Source organism: Antedon mediterranea, chromosome 4 (assembly GCF_964355755.1).
Source record: "Antedon mediterranea chromosome 4, ecAntMedi1.1, whole genome shotgun sequence".
Classification (NCBI taxonomy): Eukaryota; Metazoa; Echinodermata; class Crinoidea; order Comatulida; family Antedonidae; genus Antedon; species Antedon mediterranea.
This window is the reverse complement of record NC_092673.1, coordinates 802355-825885: the sequence shown is the minus strand read 5'-3', so window position 1 is coordinate 825885 and position 23531 is coordinate 802355. Positions and strand designations below refer to the sequence as shown.

The 23531-nt window shown below is 32.3% G+C and overlaps 1 protein-coding gene across 1 annotated transcript in view; it reads left to right on the top strand.

Moving 5' to 3' along the window:
* The window catches only part of LOC140046087 (cilia- and flagella-associated protein 46-like), a 58575-nt gene extending 35504 nt beyond the window's left edge, over positions 1-23071 (top strand). Inside the window, exons 2-38 of the mRNA XM_072090605.1 lie at positions 5111-5257; positions 5363-5433; positions 5580-5658; positions 5938-6045; positions 6419-6578; positions 7442-7552; positions 7790-8049; positions 8197-8406; positions 8663-8728; positions 9000-9148; positions 10159-10257; positions 10513-10660; positions 11159-11257; positions 11647-11808; positions 12145-12347; positions 12678-12768; positions 13005-13093; positions 13444-13579; positions 13902-14048; positions 14288-14358; positions 14480-14558; positions 14721-14807; positions 15047-15184; positions 15770-15859; positions 16079-16168; positions 16426-16608; positions 16929-17026; positions 17255-17525; positions 17862-17980; positions 18219-18406; positions 18616-18698; positions 19170-19230; positions 19738-19882; positions 20001-20113; positions 20563-20644; positions 21409-21545; positions 21896-23071. Of these exons, the coding sequence (XP_071946706.1) occupies positions 5111-5257; positions 5363-5433; positions 5580-5658; positions 5938-6045; positions 6419-6578; positions 7442-7552; positions 7790-8049; positions 8197-8406; positions 8663-8728; positions 9000-9148; positions 10159-10257; positions 10513-10660; positions 11159-11257; positions 11647-11808; positions 12145-12347; positions 12678-12768; positions 13005-13093; positions 13444-13579; positions 13902-14048; positions 14288-14358; positions 14480-14558; positions 14721-14807; positions 15047-15184; positions 15770-15859; positions 16079-16168; positions 16426-16608; positions 16929-17026; positions 17255-17525; positions 17862-17980; positions 18219-18406; positions 18616-18698; positions 19170-19230; positions 19738-19882; positions 20001-20113; positions 20563-20644; positions 21409-21545; positions 21896-22221 (4896 nt within the window). The 3' untranslated portion in view covers positions 22222-23071. The remainder of the gene's footprint in view (positions 1-5110; positions 5258-5362; positions 5434-5579; positions 5659-5937; positions 6046-6418; positions 6579-7441; positions 7553-7789; positions 8050-8196; positions 8407-8662; positions 8729-8999; positions 9149-10158; positions 10258-10512; positions 10661-11158; positions 11258-11646; positions 11809-12144; positions 12348-12677; positions 12769-13004; positions 13094-13443; positions 13580-13901; positions 14049-14287; positions 14359-14479; positions 14559-14720; positions 14808-15046; positions 15185-15769; positions 15860-16078; positions 16169-16425; positions 16609-16928; positions 17027-17254; positions 17526-17861; positions 17981-18218; positions 18407-18615; positions 18699-19169; positions 19231-19737; positions 19883-20000; positions 20114-20562; positions 20645-21408; positions 21546-21895) is intronic.
* Positions 23072-23531: the final 460 nt, after the last annotated feature.

The window sequence follows — 23531 nt, the reverse complement described above, 5'->3', positions numbered from 1 at the left end:
TTCGTAATTGTCCAATTTGTGTATTCAGAGCTTGTAGTTCCTTACTCTGCTTTTCAATAACTTTAATTTGTTGTTTCTTCTCTTCTCTTAGAATTTCTACTTCATTCCCTGTTTTATCTTTATCTTTTTCCAACTGTCTAACTTGTTTTTCTAGTTGACTCTGTTTTTCAGACATATCATTCATCTGCTTTGTTAATCTTTCATTCTCATTGCATTTGTTTTCTACCCTCTGTGACTCTTTTTTCAAATCCGACTTTAAGTCTTCAATTTCACTTTTCATTCCTCTGATTTCACCTTCTTTGTCATTTAGTTCTTCTCTTACTTCTTCCCTTACTTTCTGATAGTCATTTTTACTGTTAGTTAAAATCCTGTTTTCACTTAGCACTTCTTGATTTTTAGCTAGTAGATTTTGAATAACCTTTGTCTGGTTTTCTTGTTTTTTAACTATAGCCTCATATTCGTTTGTCCTTTTCCCATCCTGAGCGTGAATGTTTTGAATAATTTTCTCATATCGTAGCATCTCTCTGGACATTTTTTCAGTTTCTGCTGAAGCTTCTGTAAAACATTTAAAAATACTATAGTTCAATCTTAGATTTTCTTTGTATTATTGAATAACTCATGTGACCCTACCCAACCATGAATGATCATATAATATATATATTTTACATATAATGGCATCTGCAATAAGCATAAAAACATTTTAGTCAGAACTTACCAGTCTGTGTATTCATATCAACGGTGACACTGGTGGTAGGTTCCTCATCATTTTCTAAGTTGTTCTCTTAATAAATTAATCATTCATTTGGTAATAATTTTAAAAATCAAATTGTAACACTCTAAGTAAAGTAATAAAAATAAGATTTTTCCATATTATAACATATATTTAAGTTATTGTGCTTACCAGTTTTTATGTTTGCATTATCTGTGTCGCTGGTGGTAGAAAGATGTTCTTCAACTTCAGAGTTTTTTTTTCTACACAAATCTAAACATTAAAAAATATCAAAATTGTAATTTCAGCTCTATTTCAGATATTATGTACATCTATTTTCCATTTTATAATTCTTACCAGTTTCCATGGTTTTAACTTTATTGATTTTTGTAGGCAATTGTTCTTCAACATCTGAAAATTAAAATATCGTTAAGAATTTTTACATACAAATCTTCTAGATTAATAGGCTGCCTTCCAATGCCAAGGTCCGAGGTTCAATCCTGACCTAGGGCCTAGTGTAACTCCACTCTAAAGCCTCAAATGAGACTTAGTTTTTAAGCATGATAATTTATAAATCCATCCTGTAATTGTTGAGTTACCGTACTCATTGTTGGATGCGTATGGAAAAACAATATATATATAAATAAAATTTAGCCAGTTTTTAAATATGGTACAAATACTCCTTAATTTAAATGTGATATGATTAGTACATTAGTTCAGTTACCCATATAAAATAATATTACGTTACAATAAACATTTTCATTAGAATCTATCTTGATTTTCATTTTATAATCCTTACAAGTTGCCATGTTTTCATCATCTATATAAATGCTTTTTGTCAATTTTTTAAATCATTAGCATTAAAGTATCAGAATTAGTAAACACAAATAAATGCATATCAGTCTTCTTTTAAATATGGTACATGATTAATTATCTCCTTTTTTAATATTTAAATTAGAGAATTAAACTGAAATATAAGACAAATAATACTTATGTACAATATTCACATTTAAAAAATAATTTCTATTTGTTTAGGGGTACAATTATTGGATTTCACCTTAATTTCATAATTAAATTTCGATATTTTATGCTTACCATTTGCCATTGTTGCTGCATCTTTGTTGCTTGTGGTAGGCAATTGTTCTTCAGCTGGGTTGTTCTCTATACTCAAATCTGTACAAATACAATATCAATAAGAATTTGTACACACAATATGGGCAATTTCACAGTAACCTAGGCCGCAAGTGTCTCACAGGGTCAAAAATTCAAAGTCCTTTTTTTTACATATTTTTCAATTTCACAGTAACTGGAAGAATTTTATTGAAAAATTTGGAAATCAACATCTCAATATTTTTTTATTATAACACAAAAGCCACTGCTTATTTGGCTAATATTTAATTACTAGTACAGAGTATCAATTTAAAAAATATACTCGCGCTTTATATAAACATCATATGAGTGGAAAAATTGAATTTGTCTGAGAATTTTAACAATAAATGTTGAATAATTAGCAAACATTAGACTCAAATAAAAAAATTGTGGTATTATATAGCTACAAACACCATAAAACCAACTAATTGCCACATTTTGTACTTTTTAAGCTTTACCATGATAAAAATTTGTGTCGGAGTGGACATTTTTGGACATGAATAACAGTATAAATAAATTAAAAACTTGTTATTATATTAAGCATGTTAAATGAATTCAATTTTATGCATAAGTACATGACACCAATTGACACAAAACAAAAATGTGCAACCATAACCACGCCTAAAACATCATCTGAGTAAGACAAAATTAAATTTCTCCGAGAATTTAACAAACGTTTTATCCAAATGAAAAAAAATAATGATCTTACTATTCCATAAACACATTAAAGCCAACCAGTTGGCACTTCTAAAGTGTGTTAACATTTTGTACTTTTTAAGCTTTACTATGATAAAAACTGTCTTTTAACAAGGATTGTTAATTTGTGTCGGAGTGGACATTTTTGGACATGAATAAACAGTATAAATAATTAAAAACTTGTTATTATTAAGAATGTTCAATGAATTCAATTTGCTATTTTATGCATTAGTACATGTCACAAAAATATGTACAACCATAACACTCATGACCATGTCCAAAACATCATCTGCAGATGATGTTTTGGACAAGGTCATGAGTAAAACAAAATTGAATTTGTCAGAGAATTTAAACAAAAGTTTTATCCAAATATAAAAAAAAATGGTCTTATCATAGCCAAACACCATAAAACCATCAGTTGGCACTTATAAAATTTACTGTGGTCATATTTGGTACCTACTTTAAATAAAAATATGTCGTTTGGATTGTTAATACGTGTCGGAGTGGACAATTTTTGGAGATATTAAACAGGACATGAAAAACTTCAATATGAAAAATATTAAATTTTTTTTGTGTTTTTTTTTTTGCATTAAATACTTAAATTGATCACATATAACAACCAGTATTAATTAGTAATTCATAACTTTTGCCATGGTGGCTTCAACTAGTTTAAAATTATTGTCTGAGAGGCTAAAATGCCGCCTCGAAGCAGGTGCCGGTGGCTCGTTAATAATACTAAAAACACAGTTAAACAAGATTATTTTCACTTAAATATCAATGACACAAACATATATAAATAAAATAACAATAACATTGTCTCATAGTTGTTAAAAAATCAGCCATTTTACTTTGATCAAATATGTGTGTCGGAGTGGACATTATGTAAACACCATATTATTACTATTAGAGTGCATTACAGTGAATTACTTGAGTTTAGAAACATTATATGTACATTATATTAATTGTAGTATGTCAGCTTATAATTTTTGCTATGAATATTCAACTTTTTATACTATTAATATAAAAATTAATAGTAGTTTATGTGGTGTCGGAGTGGACATTTTTTTGGACGGACAGATTTCAATTCCCCGGCATTCAGCCAAATTGTCCGTTAAATATATTATTTAAATTTTAATGTATGGTCAATCTTATCAGTGTTGTATATAGATGAAAAACAGTAGACTTGCTTATTTATTTGCTCTGTGTACACGCCAACGTGTCGGAGTGGACATTTTGGACGGACAGAATTACAATAATGAAAACAACAAAAAATTTAATCATGTGTACATTTCACACTCATTGTTTATACCTTATACGTTTGGGGTAGATCAACCAATTTAAATGTACATAATTCATATAAATATATACATACAAACAACAACAATGCATTTCATAAAAATGATTTTTTGCAATGAGACACTCAATTTTGTCCAAAAACATGACATTTTTAGCCGCTGGTAACAAAAGTTTTCATCGTAGCTCAATAAAATTTTTGTTGTAGTTTGCCCATCAGGTGCTTTATCAAAAATTACAAACTAAATCAGACAAATACAACCTGATGAAGAGCTTGCTTATTTCTCAGTTATTACTGACGGCCTAGGTTACTGCAGTGAAATTGCCCATATCAGAGTATCGTACTGTTTGGTTGTTATTATTATTTTTTTATTTATAGTTAGCATCGTAATGTGGTTTTTATTAAAAATGTTTGTAGAACACACATCTTTTGTGTACCACTGTTACAAAAGTGTATGTTTAATCAATTATTTTTAATTCTTTATAAAATACATATGTACTTCTTTCTTTCAATATACATATTGTTTTCACATTTTTTATTCCTACCATTTGCCATGTTTGCATCAACTGAGGTAGCAGATTGTTCTTCAGTTCCAAAGCTTTCTTCACACTCCATAATGTCAACTTATCTGTTAAATGATTAAATTTAAGTAATTACTTTATGACTGCTCACTACCGTAGGCCTACTGTACATACTATTAGACTAGATTTGGATGTGTATTGATAGGTGTATCCCAAAAATACTTGTGGAATTTTCCTCTATGTTCAGTAGTATAAAAATATCACCATAAGTATATAATAATAGATACCCAGTTTATGATAGTTAAGTAATCTCGTTTAAAGGATAATATCCACAGTTTCTGTCTTGGAGCACCCGGCTGCTTCTGTCGTAAATATTCCAGTCCGCTTGACAATTATAGGATGAAATAGAATGTAGAGGGGGTACTTTGAATTGTATTTTGTTATTGGCATTGTATCCCGTTGGTACAGGGTGTTTTCCATGAAGATCAAGAGCATGTTATTAGCTCATACAAACCTTGAATATGCAGTTTAATGCAGTATAACATAATATTACGGTATTGTTTTTTAATTATTTTAAAAAAAAATGTTCTGCTAAAAACAGCTATCATGTTCTTCCTCTTCTCTTGTTGAAAGAAAAGATAAAATTGAGGTGAGTAAAAATGTAAGCTGAATTCAGAAACTTAAAGAGCAAGTGATAGACCAGCAGAGTATATAATCCATAAGTTTTTTTGTCTTTTTTAGGAGAAAAATGAAAAATCCAAAGAAAATATCATGGCATCCTTTTCTAAAGGAGAGCACTCTTCAGCTTCAATAACACAAGACCCTGATGATGACCTGACCTTAAGAGCTGCCATATATGGTGTGCTGTTCCAGGCTTATGCTGACAAGGTGAGACATTGTGCTAAAAGTTGTGTTACTATAGAGAACTGTCGTACCATTTCCGAATTATGTACATGTCAGTTTTTGATTCAAATCTTTTTTTTTCTTCAACAGGAAAACTGGGAAGAAGGTCTTGCTGCCATGGATAAAGCCATTAATGATATGCCACGTACAAGACATAGACTGTAAGTTCAGTCACAATTTATTTAAAAAATCATATTAATATTTCTCTGCTGTTATTGAATACTAATTATCTAAAAATTTTAACAAAAAATCTAACAATTTTATAACGTTTATAATTTTTCCTTATTTTTTATTCAAATGTTTACAGGTTGATTTTTAAACATCGTGTAATCACAAAAGCCAAATTAAATTGTAAGAATATTGAAATGGACCTAGCTAAGTTTAAGGTAAGATATAATGTAGCTACTTTATACAGTTTTCATCAAGGAAACTTAATTACAGTGTATGATAAGTATTACAACAAAATATCTTGTTTAACCCATGATGTATATATTATATTTTTACAACTAAAAAACACGAATTTATACTGAAATAAAACATCCAAATAAAAGATTTCTCTCCATAACAATGTCTAATGATGGAGTTATGAAGTATCTCCAGGTCAAACTGTTATTAAATGTGTTTTTACTGTAGTAGTTTATATTTTAGGTTTTTTGCATTTTCAGGATGAGAGTGAGGATTATGTATCCTTGATGTGGCACAAAGTGGCAATTTGTTCAAAAGATCAACTTGATCAACTCACTGCATACCAGAATGCTATTGAAACTTTAAAGGTATGTAGAGATAAAATGTTGATAATGTGGTTAAATTTAAAAAAAAAAGCAATATGACAACATTAAAAAACATGATTCAATAAAAGAACAGTCTGCATTTATAAGGAATCCAAGAAAAGCAGTTAAAAGCTCTGTCTACACTATCAAACAAGTGTGATGTGCCCAAATATGGTAGTGATATACCCATTATGGTAGAGATATGACATCATCATGTTCATATATGGGCACATTGCATTTTTTTTTGTCACATAAAGTTTGATAGTGTAGACAGAGCCATAGATTGTATGAGGACAAGGATGATATTTATGTGACTTGATTGATTGTGATAACTCTATCTCTCATAAATTTGTTTATCTAATCATTTATTTTCCAGACATCTTCTAATGACTGGCAGAAAGTTGAATACTTAGTTGGGTTTGGTGAATGGCTTTATATAAATGAATTTGGAATTCAAGATTGTATTGATCAAGTGCAGTGGGCGGCAGATATTCTGCTTAATATGAAGATAGAAACTCGGTCCAAGACTGACCAAGGTATGTTTTACATTTTTTTAAAGAACCTCTTTTTCTCATTCAGTATAAGAACCTGATGGTCATCCTTACTCTACAAGAACCTGATGGTCATCCTTACTCTACAAGAACCTGATGGTCATCCTTACTCTACATAGCATGTATAAGAACCTGATGGTCATCCTTACTCTACATAGCATTGTACGTACAAGAACCTGATGGTCATCCTTACTCTACATAGCATATTACGTACAAGAACCTGATGGTCATCCTTACTCTACATAGCATTGTACGTACAAGAACCTGATGGTCATCCTTACTCTACAAGAACCTGATGGTCATCCTTACTCTACATAGCATTGTACGTACAAGAACCTGATGGTCATCCTTACTCTACAAGAACCTGATGGTCATCCTTACTCTACATAGCATTGTACGTACAAGAACCTGATGGTCATCCTTACTCTACATAGCATTGTACGTACAAGAACCTGATGGTCATCCTTACTCTACATAGCATTGTACGTACAAGAACCTGATGGTCATCCTTACTCTACATAGCATTGTACGTACAAGAACCTGATGGTCATCCTTACTCTACAAGAACCTGATGGTCATCCTTACTCTACAAGAACCTGATGGTCATCCTTACTCTACATAGCATTGTATGTACAAGAACCTGATGGTCATCCTTACTCTACAAGAACCTGATGGTCATCCTTACTCTACATGAACCTGATGGTCATCCTTACTCTACATAGCATAGTATTTTTACACTAGGAGTGTAAGAGTAATTTGTTATTTATACCTACCATCAAATAAGATTAATAAAAGTAGAAAGTGGTATTTAAATATATATTTTACATAACAATTTAATGTGTTTATAGTGAAGGGAAAAAAGAAAAGAAAAGGTAAAAAATCAGGAACAACAATTTCTTCAGCTGCCCCTACTGAGTCCAAGAAATCTGAAGATGGAATCAAGGTGCTGGACAATGAAAGTTAGTTTATGATTTATATTATTACTTGTTTCACTTTTGATTGTTTCTTCTTTCTTAAAATATTTTTTACTTTTTCAGACAAAATTAATTTTAACCAAATACATCAGATATATTATATTCAATTTCCTAATTAATTTATGCAGAAATGTATAACATGCCAATTCCAACATTAATGAAAGATGCTGTGAGAAAAAGTGATAACGTGGTTAAATAGTTTAATATGTTTTGTTTTTTTAGAAATAGAGACTAAAATGAATGCTGGCAGTGATAGTGAGGAAGATATTAACATAGCAGACTTTATTCCTGTCAAGACTGAGTCAGTAATTGGACTTTCCACAGCAAATCTGCTGCTTACTGTAGTTGAGCTGACAAGCATCAAACAGTTAGAGTATCTATTCCGTGTCCATGTTATGCTTGCCCTGATGGTCGGTCGGGCAAGTCAGCATCATAAACAACATTGTCTACTTGCTGTTGGCTTTTTAAATCGTATATTGCAGGTAAATTACAAAGTTTTTTTTTGTATTTTGTTTCTTTAAAAAATAACAAACCATTACTAATTTCATTTTTAAATCATGTTATATCTGCATTAAAAAATTTGACAGTAAAAAACATGATGTAATGTGTAAATATTTTCTATTCTTTAGGTGGCGGTCACTTCAGCGGGTCAAGTGCCCAAAGAGACTGTAAAAGTTACCTCAACAGAGCAAGTTGGCCATAAGAGCCTATCACCCAAGGGTAAAAAAGGAAAAGTGAAAGATCAAGAAACACTGAAGGAGAAGCCAAAGAAAAAGGGACCAATTGATTACATACCTACTAATGTACAAGAATGGGCCATGTATGATTTACCAGAAGAGGTAATGAATATTCATAAGGCTAATTATGTAACAAAATGTTTGTTGTTTATATTAGGTTAATGTTCAAACCTGATGATGATACAGTTTGTGAACAGTAGCATGGCTTGCGATAATAAACATTCACAAGAATGTAGGATGAAAACAAAGTACCAGTAGGCCAAATTATTTTTCTAGTGGTCTTACAATGGCCAATTCTTATTTTTTTAATTAACATTATACACTTTCTACTTGTACTGTAAATTTTTTTTTTTATTAGATCCGAGAAGCATTCAAATATGACAAAACTGGAGAGGGAATCAACAGTGATACAATCCTAAAACCAGTGAGTTCTTTAAATTTATTTTGTAATAAAAATTCTTTTAAGCTTGTGCTTCCCTAACCGGTTGTTGATTTCATGTAACAAAAAAATTGTTCTTAGTGTAGTTCATTAATTGTAATTCATTTAATCATGGTCAAACACAGCAAAATATATGTTTCAAAATTATTTTCGTTTGTTCAAAGTTAAACATTCACATAAAAAACAGACAATTTATTAATAATGTAATGGTGTATGTTTATTTAAAGAGTCTAATGCCAATCTTGTTTGTATTTAGATGCTAACATTGTATTATATCGACCAATTAGTTACTGAGCTTTGTGACCTTAGTTATGGACACTTGACCTTTCAAGCTCTTATATTTGGTGAGGTGATTGCTCGGGATATAGCCCTGTCACAGATTAAAGGAACCAATTATCGTCTTCGGTAAGTTATCAATACTTAAATTATTTTTTTTCAAGAAAAACAAGGTTAAAGATCTCTGACCGCCTCTCTCATTATATCCATTTTCAAAGTGAAAATGTTGTGAATTTTGATAAATTCAAGCTCTTGGGTTGAGTTTTTGTTTCATTTCATAAAAGGAATTCAACCAAATTAGCATTTATTGTCAAATATATATGATATAATTATTATCACTTCACAAGCATTATTATATTCAGCATAAAAAAAAGAAATTTAATTTGAAAAGCAAAGTATTATACAACCTACAGCCAATACCAGAAACAGTTCTTATTTATTGTTTTTATTAGGGAGGTTTCGCAACCTTACGAATACGATAACGAAAACGGATACGTCATACATTTGTGAAACTTTTGAGCTGATCCCCATTTCATATTCGTAAAGCGTATTCGTGTTGACGAATATCACCAGTCATATTCGTAACTACAAAACGAGTATAGTTTTTGATCTATTTTGCACATTTTGCATTTGAATCGGGAATGATTCATGATTATAATATAATTATAGATTTATTGAAAGTAATTTACTAAAATGCCAAGTCAGTTTTGATAAATAGCAGTTTTTAAAGTCCTCACTCGCTTTGATGTTACGCTAGGCCTAGGCAGCCAAGCACCAAGCAACACGTACCTGCGCTTCGCTCAAATTTACCGCAGTCATATTTTGGACGCCCCTCAATATTTCGTTGCCATGTGAAACAGATTTTTTTATGGCTTACGAAAACGAATATGTGTGCGTGACGTATCCGTTTTCGTTATCGTATTCGTAAGATTGCGAAACCTCTCTATTGTTCTTATTGTTCTTGTTGTATTGTTCTTTAATGTTACCATTTAAGTTATTGTAAATGTATGCTGCTTTTATTTAGTGTTTCTAAATAAATGTTGAATGAACTTGAAATAGTATTGTAAGCAACGACTGGTCACTGAAACTGTACTTTATGAATTAATAAATGATAACCAACCATTTAATTGTTATTTCAGAGCCTTAGATATCTGCCTTGAGTTAAACCTGACAGCAGCAGCTACATTCCATGAGGAATCGGTTTCTCCCATTGGAATTAATATCATGGACCAGGCTAAGTATGTCAATGCTTTTTGTGACACAAAGAAATTTTAAATTTAGTCTACTATTAGTAGTTTCATCTCTGCTGTATTAAATAATTGCATTTTATATGTTTTGAATAAGTAAAGATACCAACATATACACTTTAAATTTTCAAAAAAGCTTTTTGTCATTTATGAAAAATGTAAAAAAAAATATCCCTATCTTTGCTAATTATTTTTAATGAAGAATTTCTTTTTTAATCAATAAACATTAATTTAATTTCTGTTTAGCTCAAGAGAAGCAATATCTTCCTGGCAAGACAAGCAGCGTCAGGTGAAGAAGGAACAAACCAGAGTGAAGGAGTCCAAACGAGTACTGACTGCTGGGGATAACTCACCCAAGAAGACAACCTCTAAACAATTCATTCTTGATCAAAAGGTATTTGCAAATAAATGTACATCTTGTGATCACTTACTTATATTTATAGCACAATACAGAAGATACTTGTGACAGTGAAGAGAAAGAATGTTCAATTTCTGTCACAATAGATGGTGGTCTAGAAGGACTATGGCTACACTGTCATTTCTTTTTGATAGTAATAGATTGTAACTGTACTGTACTTTTTTGTTTTCCAAGATTAAAGCTCTGTCTACACTATCAACATTTACATGACAACAAAATGTGATGTGGCCATATATGGACATGATGTCATATCACTACCATATTTAAGCATATCGCTACCGTATTTGGGCACAATCACACTCTTTTTGTCAAACTAGTTTGATAGTGTAGACAGAGCTTTAAGCATGTTAGTCTGCTAATACCAATACTTTGTCTTGGAATGTAACATGTATCCACAAGTAATAATGTAAGATACCATAGGAGGTAGTGAGAAAAACTTTTTTAAAAACTATGATTACTGGTTTGTTAAAACAGACAGACATTAAAGCACCAATTGAAGGCCTTGGCAAACACCTGAGTGCAGCAACGTTGCGAGGAATGTGGACAGAACAAGCTGCAATATTACTTAAGCAGGTAACAACCAGTCAATATATTGGCAATATTTCCTTTGAAACGCCTTTTATTTATTTGCAAAATACTCTGTGAGGTGGACTGTGTCTCTGGCAGTCATTGTAATAATATGTAACAATCAGCTTTTCTATTTGAGATCTTCAATTTTAGGAAAAGCAGTTTATACATACCCTTCTGCTATTATATTTCCTTACAAATTTATAATAACTTACTGTTTATTTACAGGTGGACTGTGTCTGTTGCAGTCATTGTATCAATATGCAGCAATCCGCCTGTCCAGCTAAATACACTATTTAGGGTTATATTATTTTTGATAAATGTTTAATATTTTTAATAGAATGATGGTGGAATTCTTTGCTAATCTCAATATGTTTTATTTCTTATATCAATAGAGTTATTATGAGGCAGCTGGTCACCTTTTAAAAGAGGCTTACCTTGCATCTTCTGCTTTTAATGACGATGACACCACAGCAGACATCTTGCAGATATTAGCTCAGCTGGCTTACCATCAAGCAAACTATGCTCAGGTTATTGGTCTTCTTCAAGAAGCTCAGGTTTGCTCCTCTATTATTTACATGTCATGCATTCAGGTATTGAAGAAATGCTTGTAATGCATGTATGAAATAGAACCATAAAATGCATAGATCCAAAATCTATGAATATTCTTCTCCACTGATGTTACAATGTAATCTATTGTTTAAACCCTCAAATTATCTAGAATCAATTGTGGTTACCAGCTAAAAACCAACACTGATGTAAAAGTAATTAATTACACTGTTGGTGTCTCACATGTTAATAATCTATTAGATTTCCACACATTTTCATAAGGTATATATAGATTTGAAAGATGGTCAAATTTGACATAAATTTCTGTTTTATACTCTTTGCAGAAACTGAACGGAGATGAAATGTTTTGGTTGGAGAATTGTTTGCTGATGGTGGATTCCATATTAGGAGACGATGAAGATCTTAAAAGATTCAATAAATCCAGAGCACTGTTACTAAAAGCCCTTGCTGTGTATGAAGATCTTATCCTACAGAGGCCAAACAAAGCCAGCAAGCTTGTCTGTATTAAAGGAAAACTACTAGCAAAGTAAGTCTATCATTGGTTTCCTTGTGGTGATAATTGTGTCGAATTGGTCAACTCAACTCAATAACCGATTTAGTTGAGTTAAAATCCTTAGTACTTTAGGTGATCTGAAATGGTCTACTAAGAATAGAGATATATCTACAGTACCTAAATCTACCAATTTTCATTTGCTATGGGCTATGAGTACAGCAAAAATGTGTATGTTTTCTAAGAAGTATGGGATGGAACCAAAATGGACGAGGGATGAAATTCACAATGGTGAGGGATGATGTCATTAAAGACTGAAACTGAAAAAAAACTTTTTTCCTAATGGTCTGTATTTTTTATTACAAGGTTTGCTTCTGTACAAGTCGACCATGTTTTGTCTGAGAGCAAGAACACCATGGACCCCAAAGCACATAGAGAGCTCCAAACAGCCTGCCAGGTATATAAAGCATGTTAATTATCAGAATATAAAACATGATTAACCAAGAGTGGAATATTCTTTATTAAAGCTTGTTTCCCATTTGCATGCAGCACAACAATTTTGAACAATCCATCGTGTGTGATTGGTCAAATCATTTTTGTTAGCGCTTGTGTCCATATATTGCATCCCTAGTGAGAACCAAGCTTAATCATTTCAAAACTGTGTAATTTTAACTTTTTTTTTTGTTCGAATAGAAATTTGAACAGAGTTTCACCTTACTGTTTGAAACTGGACAGATGAATGAGGCAATAAAAGTCTTGCAGCAACATGCTAATGTACTAAGGTAATCAACAGATTTTACTGTGTATAGTTTTCTGTGCATGCAGTATATAGAATCATTTGATCTGTTACTTTGCATGTACTTGAATCACTTGCTAACAACCACTGTAGCATTGTAGTGCCATAGCCACGGAAAGCAGAAAGCAGTGAAAGTCAATCACAATCAATCAATCTCTTTATTCATCTCATCAATGCATAAATCAAAAGGACGGGTGGTGGTTGCAAAAAAAGGGGGACAATCCCCTGTGCTGGCTACAGTGGATCGGTGGTCAAGTTGAAACCTTACCAACCATACGGTACTTATGGCTACAGCCCTGATGTACCTCATCATAATTGTATGATTCTTTTATATAGGTTGTTTGTGTGTGATAGCGACAATACTGATCTACAGCACAGTTATCTATTACAAGCATATGAACTTTTAGAAAAGGCTGTGCGATTGACCAATGAGAGATTGGAAGATGTGCTTGGTATGACTGCAATACAACAGGTATGCCATGCGTACATTATTGTTTTAAAAGCAATGAAACGAATGTTACAGTATCAAAATACAGTAGTTTAAACAAAAAAGTGTAATATGCCCAAATATGGCAGTGATCATATACATGTGGGCACATCAAGTTTGTCACATTAAGTGTAATAGTGTAGACAGAGCTTTAGAAAATGATTTTTCCCGGTGAGGATGAATTGAGATTATATAAAGTTTGAATCAGCAGATCAAAGTAGACCCAATGAGTGGAACATGACAGCACAATAAAATTTTACATGATGTCTGCATCTTTTTTTAAATGTAATCTTGGCTTTATTTCTAGATTGGTGGTGTTGTGTTGCCGATTCAGAGACAAGCGTGCGCTATCAAGAACACTCTGGCAGAGTTGCTTATCGATATTTTTGTAATCCATTCTAATGAAGAACGAAAGCATAAAATAACTGAAGCACGTAAGCCGTCTGTTATAAAAGTAAGTATATTTTTTTACTCTGTTTTATTGTTAATATTCTAATTATAAACCTGGAGGAACCTGAAGGAGTTGGGTTTTTTACATCTTGGAAAAGAAAAGATTGTATACTTGGATGTACATGTATATATATATAACACAAAGGCACCTTTGGATTATCAGATAGGTTTTCTGAATGTATATTTAAGTAATAACAATGTTTTAGTTTTAAAAAGTCTGATGTATGTATTCTTAATTTTCAGCTTGTGGAGACTTACATTGCAGAGTCCCCAACATTGACTGACACAGAGATGAAATGGCAGACCCTGACAAGGTAAATATAATATGAAAATATATTTAAACCATCTGTAACAATATTTTATATTATTTTAAAAAATACAGGTGTTTAGATTTTTGTAATACCATAGAGATTATTCAATTTTTTTTTTTTTTAGTGAGCTTTCCTCAAAGATCTTGATAGAATTGACAGCAGCCCATAGTCTTGCTGGGCCAATTCAGGAATTGAGGGCAAAGGTCAGTTTGTTTACTATTATATACTGTTATATATATTCATTTTTGTCGATGGTTTATATTCCGTTTACCACAATAATTTATTTGTGTTAACAATCTACTTTTATAAAATAATAAGAGATAATAATTACAAGATATAATATTATACTATTTGTTTTATTTTAGACTCTGTACAACATTGGTCGATGTTTACGCATCATGGCCGTTCACAATTCACCAGATTCGGCCAACTTGTGGGATTTACAACTTATGGTAAAAACTCATTTGCTTCAAATTGTTATTTCCTTTACAGAAGAACCCCTTCTTTGCAACACCCCTATAAAGTGGACATCCCTATTCATAAAAAACTATGTTTTATTATGAAGCTATCTTTTAATAGGGTACTACTACCGTAAATTATTAATTTTTTTTTTCACTTAATATACTGTGAAAGTGTAGTGAAATTTAAGAATTTTAATTAATGAGGTATTTACCAATTGATATATCAACAGGGATTTGGTGCCAGTGAAACAGCATCGGTGGCAAAAGCAGAAGAAGAAGTTGACACAGAATCAACAGAAGGTCAGATAGAGGGCACAACATCTGTAAAAGAGGCTGTAAAACTGGCAAAATTAGCAAAGCATGCACAGGTACATTGTCTAGCAAAACTTCAGAGTTTACCTACACAACACACGTGCTGATGCTCCAGTGTGTGTAAACTTCAGAGTTTACCTACACAACACACGTGCTGATGCTCCAGTGTGTGTAAACTTCAGAGTTTACCTACACAACACACGTGCTGATGCTCCAGTGTGTGTAAACTTCAGAGTTTACCTACACAACACACGTGCTGATGCTCCAGTGTGTGTAAACTTCAGAGTTTACCTACACAACACACGTGCTGATGCTCCAGTGTGTGTAAACTTCAGAGTTTACCTACACAACACACATGCTGATGCTCCAGTGTGTGTAAACTCCAGAGTTTACCTACACAACACACGTGCTGATGCTCCAGTGTGTGTAAACTCCAGAGTTTACCTACACAACACACGTGCTGATGCTCCAGTGTGTGTAAACTCCAGAGTTTACCTACACAACACACGTGCTGATGCTCCAGTGTGTGTAAACTCCAGAGATTTGCTTGGTGATATGAAATAGATATAAAGAACCCTTGTTCCTTTATATAATTATGGGATACCAGAGAATATTCAACATTTTAATATTTGTTTTTCCAGGCTGATCAGGACACTTCTTTGATATATCTTACCCAGGCTTCGGAGGCATTCGGTCAGTGTGTCCAGCTAGCTTTGAAAGAACAGCTTATTGTAAGTACCCTTGAAAAGAATACATTAAATAAATAAGAAAATGTATGGAAATTAAATGAGTAAAAGAAACATTAAAATAGGGATACCATGAAATTGTCCAAATTTGGAAACTAAATCGCACTGCACATATTTCACATCTTTTCAGTAAATACAATCAATGGCATTTTTCTCTTTCATAGAATATTTAGGAAAGTAAAAACTGTTTTTTTTTCTTTGTAGGATCTTGCAGCAAATGCCTCATTAGAGATGGTTGAATGTTGTGGCCAGTATGACCCTCTGACATCATCACTGTATCTGGCTCTTTATCAGGTAATTACCTAATGCAATCAATTCGCCAAACAGTAGCAAAGTAGACTAGGCGTAAGAATGTCTTATATCTACTTGTTTTTTCTTTTTACTTTTGATGTGTTTTTTATTTTTTTGCCTGATTGTTTTTTCCCTTTTTAATGCTGTTAATTCTTACACTTTTTATGTATTTTTTGACAATTTAGCTATTTGGCCACGAGATGTAAATTGGTCAGTATTTTTCAAAATAAAGAGAATATAAAAAACCATTGTTGTTTTAGAGTTGCCGATGTTCAACTGTCATGATGGATGCTTTGGAGCGATGTCAACCAGACCCAAGTAGATGTCAACAAGCTGCTTTGCTTCACCAAAGAAAGCACTTGATGTCAAACAACATCATCAGCAATCAATCCAGAGGTAACCTTATGAAAGCACTTGATCAAAGTTTAATGGAAAATTCACAGGTAAATATATAATAATAGTTCATTCTTATATAGCGCAATTATAAGCAAGCTCTCAGTGCACTGTACATGAATTAAAATAGACAAGAAGTGGCAATAATTTAAATTAATGAAAAAATTCAACTGGGTATATGAAGCCTTTACAAACATTGACATTTTGAAAAGTATTTTTACTTGACCGGTTTAATATTACTATATACTCCCTCTCTCTCCATTTTTCTCTCCCTGTTTTTTTAATACTAGAAAGAATGTTGGTCCTTTGGTTTTTGAGAGAGTTTAGTATATCTGCAGTTTTAATTACTTTGTTGTTTTTAACCATCTAGGCTTGGAAACAGTTGAAGATTAATCCTAACCATTTGGATTTATTAAAAGATTTACCAGTAAATTTTAACATTCTTGTCCTCCAGCACTCGGAAGACAGGTAAGTGAGAATATCAATGAATTAAAAACTATTCAAATTACTTCACTATATGGGAGAAAATCCTGTTTTAAGTGTGATTGTCCGTTTTGTATTGTTTGTATATGGAATTTTTATTCTGAAATAAAGCGATCAATCAATCAATATTTGTATTCAATTATATCTCAATATTAAAATGGGTTGAGCCAGACAGTAACAATGTGATTGAATATGTACATTTTGTTGTTTAAGGTCAATTTTATATGGAACTCTTCTTGATAAACCAAAACCAACTGGTGGTAAAGAAACCAAACAAAAAGGAGTAGCTGCCAGCACGTCTAAGGCATGTGTTACACGCACAATGGTTGACAATGATGCTCTGGATAGCCTCTTACAACGCTTCAAACAACACAAAGTGAATGTCATGCAGGCTTTGTTGAAAGCTGAGTATCGCAGAGCACAACAAGTGCAGAGGAACAAAATGATGGAGAACCTCTCAGAAGATATACAAAATGATTTTAAGGTTTGTACCATAATACAATAAATATTTTAATCAACAGACAATTTATTCAGTTATGAATGTTAGATGTTCTTAATACTCCCCAATACCGGCCGACCGACCTCCTATGTCTGGTTTTTCTGAAAATTATACTATTTCGAATGTGTTTTTAATGGTAAAAGAATTTGGAACGTTTTGGACCTCAATAAAAGTCTGCTTTCACATAGTCTGGAATATTTATTAAATAATAGCAAATTATTTCTTTATAAATATTTTACCAAATATCAAATTGTAAGGACACTGCCATGTTGTAATTATAATGTTTAATTGCAAGAAATGTTCCTATTGTTTATGTTTTAGGATTTTTCAAGAGAAAATGACTTAGAAGAGGAACAGCTTGAGGCTGAATTTTCTGAACTTGTACAAAAGATGCATGAATACCTGCTTCCTATCACAACAGCCATGGAACCTGCCTTTAGGTAGAGTATTATATCCCACTTCTTTCCCATTCAGAAGAGGATAACAGACAATATTTTAAAGACATCAAAGAAAAGATTATTAAATGTTCCATTTTTTTTTTATGGCGAAAAATACAAATAGCTTGGTTTTTTTTCATCAAGATTTCCTCTATGCTTTCAAAATTACAGTCAGTACAAATACAATAACATATTATGAGATATTGCAGCAAAATTGATTCTCTCTTATTCCTCTATTCAGGGCTCTGGATAATGCAGCATCAGCTGGACAAGTTAATCAGGAAGAGTATGTTATTATCCTGGCGGACAAATGGCTAATGGAACTCCCTCTAGAGGCTCTACCACTTCTGGCATCGCCTTCCATCTTCTCTCTTTCTCGGGATTTCTCATTCCAGATGCTCTATAACAGATGGCACCAGGAACCAGAGGGTAAATAGTTTTTGTTTTATTTTAAAAATTATGATTTATAATTAATTTGTCTGACAGTTTGTTTATTAACATTTATTCTTCTTCTTCTACGTTGTAGAGCTGGAGTCTACCCTATAACTTAGGTGTTCGATTTGTTTCGCTCTGTGTAATGGTTTTTACTTGCCTGTTTTCTAAAATGAATTATCAATTATCTTTTGTTTTTTTTTAAGTTGAGGAACAATTAGATGAGAAGAAGAAAAAGGAGGCTCTAAAAGCAAAACAAGCAAAAGATAAGAACAGGGCTGTTAAAATTGTAAGCATCTTGATTTAATAAGATGTATTAATATGCTCCTCCCCTGTGATGTGCTATTTAAGAACAGGGCTGTTAAAATTGTAAGCATCTTGATTTAATAAGATGTATTAATATGCTCCTCCTCTGTGATGTGCTATTTAAGAACAGGGCTGTTAAAATTGTAAGCATCTTGATTTGATAAGATGTATTAATATGCTCCTCCCCTGTGATGTGTTATTTAATCTGATCATTGTATGATATACTGTAATACACCTGTCTAGTGACTTGCTGAGCTAATTGTGTATGCTGGACCTATAAACAATGCATACAGTATAACTGTAATGAACAACTGTACATGGACCTATTCATTATCCATAAGAGTTTAACAACAGATATGTTATTCTTTTACATTCCATATTTTTATTGAAAACTGTATATCAACATCTTTTATTTCACAATGATTGATTCATAATAATTATTCTTTTTTAACAGCTTCCACTCGACCGTCAAGTACCTCCACACTGCTCTGGTGTTGACACGCATGCTTTTAGATGTATCCTTTAAAATAATACTTAAAGATGTATTGTCCCCCTGAAAAAATAATTCTTAACATTTTTTTTTTAATATGCCAATTTAATGTCATTTAATAGTTATCCACTTTGACCAAAAATTGGATCGAAAAGAAAATGTATTTACCTAAAAAACTGTAATTTAAAGCAAAAACTAATGAAATTAGCTGCCAGCAAATGGGTTTTTGGTTGAATTTAACCATTTATTTTATTTATAAGTGAAAACATTAATTTTTTCCGTTTTTTTTTTCCTATGGAAGTGATTAACTTGATTAAAATCACAAAATAATCTATTTAAAGTCTGATTTTATTAATCTTTATTTGTCATGTTTTTGTGGGAACAATACAAGATTTTAAAACGTTATTATACAATTAAAAATGTAAAGATATTGGGCATATTGAAAATCTATCTCCACCATTAAGAATATAAAACCTGAGATCGATTTGTCACTTCTCACTTCTTTATGTTGTATTTCCTTAAAGAGTTTTAGACATTGTTGACCCTTATAGTGACTGTTCACAAACCGACAATGAGATTGAGAAACCAATGAATGTCATGAGCGAGATATTAACCAATTACCAAACACAGTTTACTGCACGTTGGCAAGGCATTATGGGTAGTGATCATATCCCAAGGTGAGTTACATAAAGTGACAGAACACTTTTTTCTGTTAATCTGTGTTGTTGATCACTATACACTACTCAATGTACATTTTATTTTGGTTTTAAACAAGTATTTACTTTTCTCTTCTAGTGTTGGCGAGTGGGAAAACTATATGTTAGACAATTCTGCTTTTATCTTCTATGGAATGGAGAGATTGTTTTCTTACATACATCCATCAAAAGTGATAGCAAGCAATATGGCTGGTAAGATGCAATATTTCATAACAATTATAAAGATATTTACTGATAGGTATAAGCCCTCCTATCCCATGATTAGTCAGAATATTGACCAAACCAGTAAAAGTTTCTTGCGTCAGTCAAAGTGAGTTATACTGTAGCTAGGTAGTTAAGCACTCAACTACTGACCCCTATAGATTCGTTGATTCTATTACTGGTGTGGCTCTCGTGACAAAAGATGTTATGTTTGTAGAGCATCTGTGTGTATGTTTTTTTGTGTGCTGTATATCTGTTGATAGTCCTTGGTAATTTGCCTGAAAATTAAAATAAATCATTGGAGTTACCACAGAAAAGCTCATTCCTCAAATATACCTTATAAATCCAAGAAATTATGGTAAAAGAGATACCACACTAAAGCCCACCTTTAAATTATCAGCAGTATTTCAAAATAACCTTTAGCGTTTTTATTCTTTCAGAATGCAAACTAGCCATAATATTGGACCTTGTCCAGACCAATAAAAGTTTCTTGCGTCAATCCAAGATCGATGTCATTAAAACGTAAGTGTTTTGATCATTCATTAGATAACATTCAGAATTAATTTCAAAAATAATTTTAAAAATAAATATGTGGAACTTTCTGATAATTTACAGTATAAAATCAATTCTTTTTTCATTGCTTCCTTGTTCAATTGTAAAATAAAATGATATATTCACTCATCTATCATTATTGAAGGCGTGTGATCATGAGATCGTGGGTTCAGAACTTTATGCTGATTACTACGTGTTTGATCCAAAAATGGCCGGATAATAATAATAATAATAATAATACCACATTTATATAGCGCCCTTTTCATGAGTAATCATGCTCAAAGGCGCTTTACGAGCATTATTACCCCAGTATTTTTTGGGATCAAACACGTATGGAAACATACTCCCATAATGCAGCCGGTAACCAGCGCAAAGTTGTGTCTAGATCTAACTGGGTACCCATTTATACACCTGGGTGGAGAGAGGCAACGTAAGTAAAGTATCTTGCCTACGGATACAAGCAATGCGGCAAGAGTTGGATTCGAACCTAGGTCTGACGATCGGTAGTCCAACGTCCAACACACTGCGCCACACGCCCTTACAATAATATGTACATGTACTTAGTTAGTTTCTCAACATTAAGCGCTTTATAAATCCAGGATATTTTTATTATTATACAGAATTGTATTAAAGTATGAAGGTCATAGAAACCTTAGTGGAATGATGTCATTTCAATGTTTTCTTACCAAACATGTACCTATTTTATGTTTTTGTTTTCTGTTTATTTTTTTCAGCCATAATGATCTGAAGCATGAGAAACCTGTGGAGACATCAATGCTGTTGAGTATGACTGGTATTGGCTGCTTGATTGCTAACCAGTGGCACTGTACACTCAAGGACAATGCTTCCACTTTCAACACTTTATCCAAAGGTGAATAAACATTTTTGTTGTAATCAAAATCATACTGCTTAACTCACTCTTCACAAGAATGCAAAAACCATTAAATTAAATTATGTAAAAGCAAATGATGGTAGCAAAGTTAAGAAAGAGTGATTGCCATAAAAGATATTGTTTTTTTATAAAAACATTTGTGTTAACAAGTTCCAAGGAAACCGTTTGTGTTTTCTGCACATGCCAAACTCTGTGAAAAGTGTTTTATCTACCTTGGATGAACCAAATCACCACTCCAAACAATGCGAGGAGGAACGTGCATGTATCCTTCTCATCCACACCAGTACTTTGGGATACAAGAGTCATTGTATTGTTTTTGTAATTCATAGGTCTATTGGAGATTGGACGAACAACAGGCCAGACTGTCCGACGTCTGTTTATCCCAAATTGGCGACCTGAAGGAGAAATTGAAGATGAAGAAGAGGGAGTAGATGACAGTAGCGCCGTAGGTCGTGGATCAACAAAGAATGGTAAAACCAATAAGAAACCAGGTTCTGCAAAGAACAGATCAAAAAATGAAATAAAAACTTTGGAGAGTAAGCAAATTTATGAAGAGAATGTGAATGAAGCATACACAGAGAAAGATGTGACAAGTAGACACTGGTTTAATGCCGTCTGTTACGGTCTACCAAACGTGATGGTCATCCAGCAGTAAAAGGTCAACAGCAATGCTTTTGGTGGTGTCGAGATTGTTGGTAATCTGGGACGACAGAAACAGAGCCAGTCAATTTACCAAATACAAATGCATAATTTTGAAATCTAAATTTAATTTAATCAAAATGTATACACATGTTATGTGTAAAACCTTGTCTACACTATCAAACTGTATTTGACAACAAAATGTGTTGTGCCCATATATGGACAAGATGATGACATATCACTACCATATTTAGGAATATCACTACATTGGGAACGTCACTACCATATTTGGGAATATCACTACCATGTTTGAGGTATGATAAATCCTTATCAACTGGACTTGTGTAGTGTTGGAAAAGCCAAGGTAAATTGATCAATATAATCATCACATTCACACACGGCACAATAGGTTGCATACAGTAACAGCTATGAGTGCTCACTGGCTAAATCCAGAGGCACCAGAGCTTAAGTGGCCCAGAGCATCACCAATGCAACTACCCACTATTGGAAGGCCCCTTTGGAGGTCTAAACCAGTGACCTTTGCCCCTTACGTTATCCCTCTGTTTGCTTGTTTTTCTTCAGTACAGTTTCCATTCCTGAAGAAGGACACAGTTTCTATTTCTGCTTACATATTGTTGGTGATGTATATATATGATGTTTTGCTTTAAATTTTACATTCAGGTTATTAGATTTCATTGTCCTGTGTTTCATAAAATACAAATGTTTTCAAAATGAATTATATTTAATATGAATAAAATAGTGTGTGTTAATTATTATTTTTTTGTATGTATGATTGCAATTATTTATAAGCCAAGAGCAGATACCAAGAAAGATTCTAAAATACTGTTATCATGCAATGTGCATATATTGCGTTATAAGCATCTTATAGACGTATAGTAACCATTTATTTCAAACAATAAAAAGGTCGAAATATGGACATTTTAAAAAAAAATCCCTGTACTATAGTACAGGGATTTTTTCAAAAAAAGGCCAAAATACGCACTTATTAAAATACTGTTATTATGCAATAATATTGCTATATATGTGCATATATTGCGTTATAAGCATCTTATAGACGTATAGTAACCATTTATTTCAAACAATAAAAAGGTCGAAATATGGCCATTTTAAAAAAAAATCCCTGTACTATAGTACAGGGATTTTTTCGAAAAAAGGCCAAAATACGCACTTTTTAAAATACTGTTATTATGCAATAATATTGCTATATATGTGCATATATTGCGTTATAAGAATCTTATAGACGTATAGTAAGCATTTATGTCAAAAAATAAAAAGGTCGAAATATGGCAATTTTTTTTAAAAATC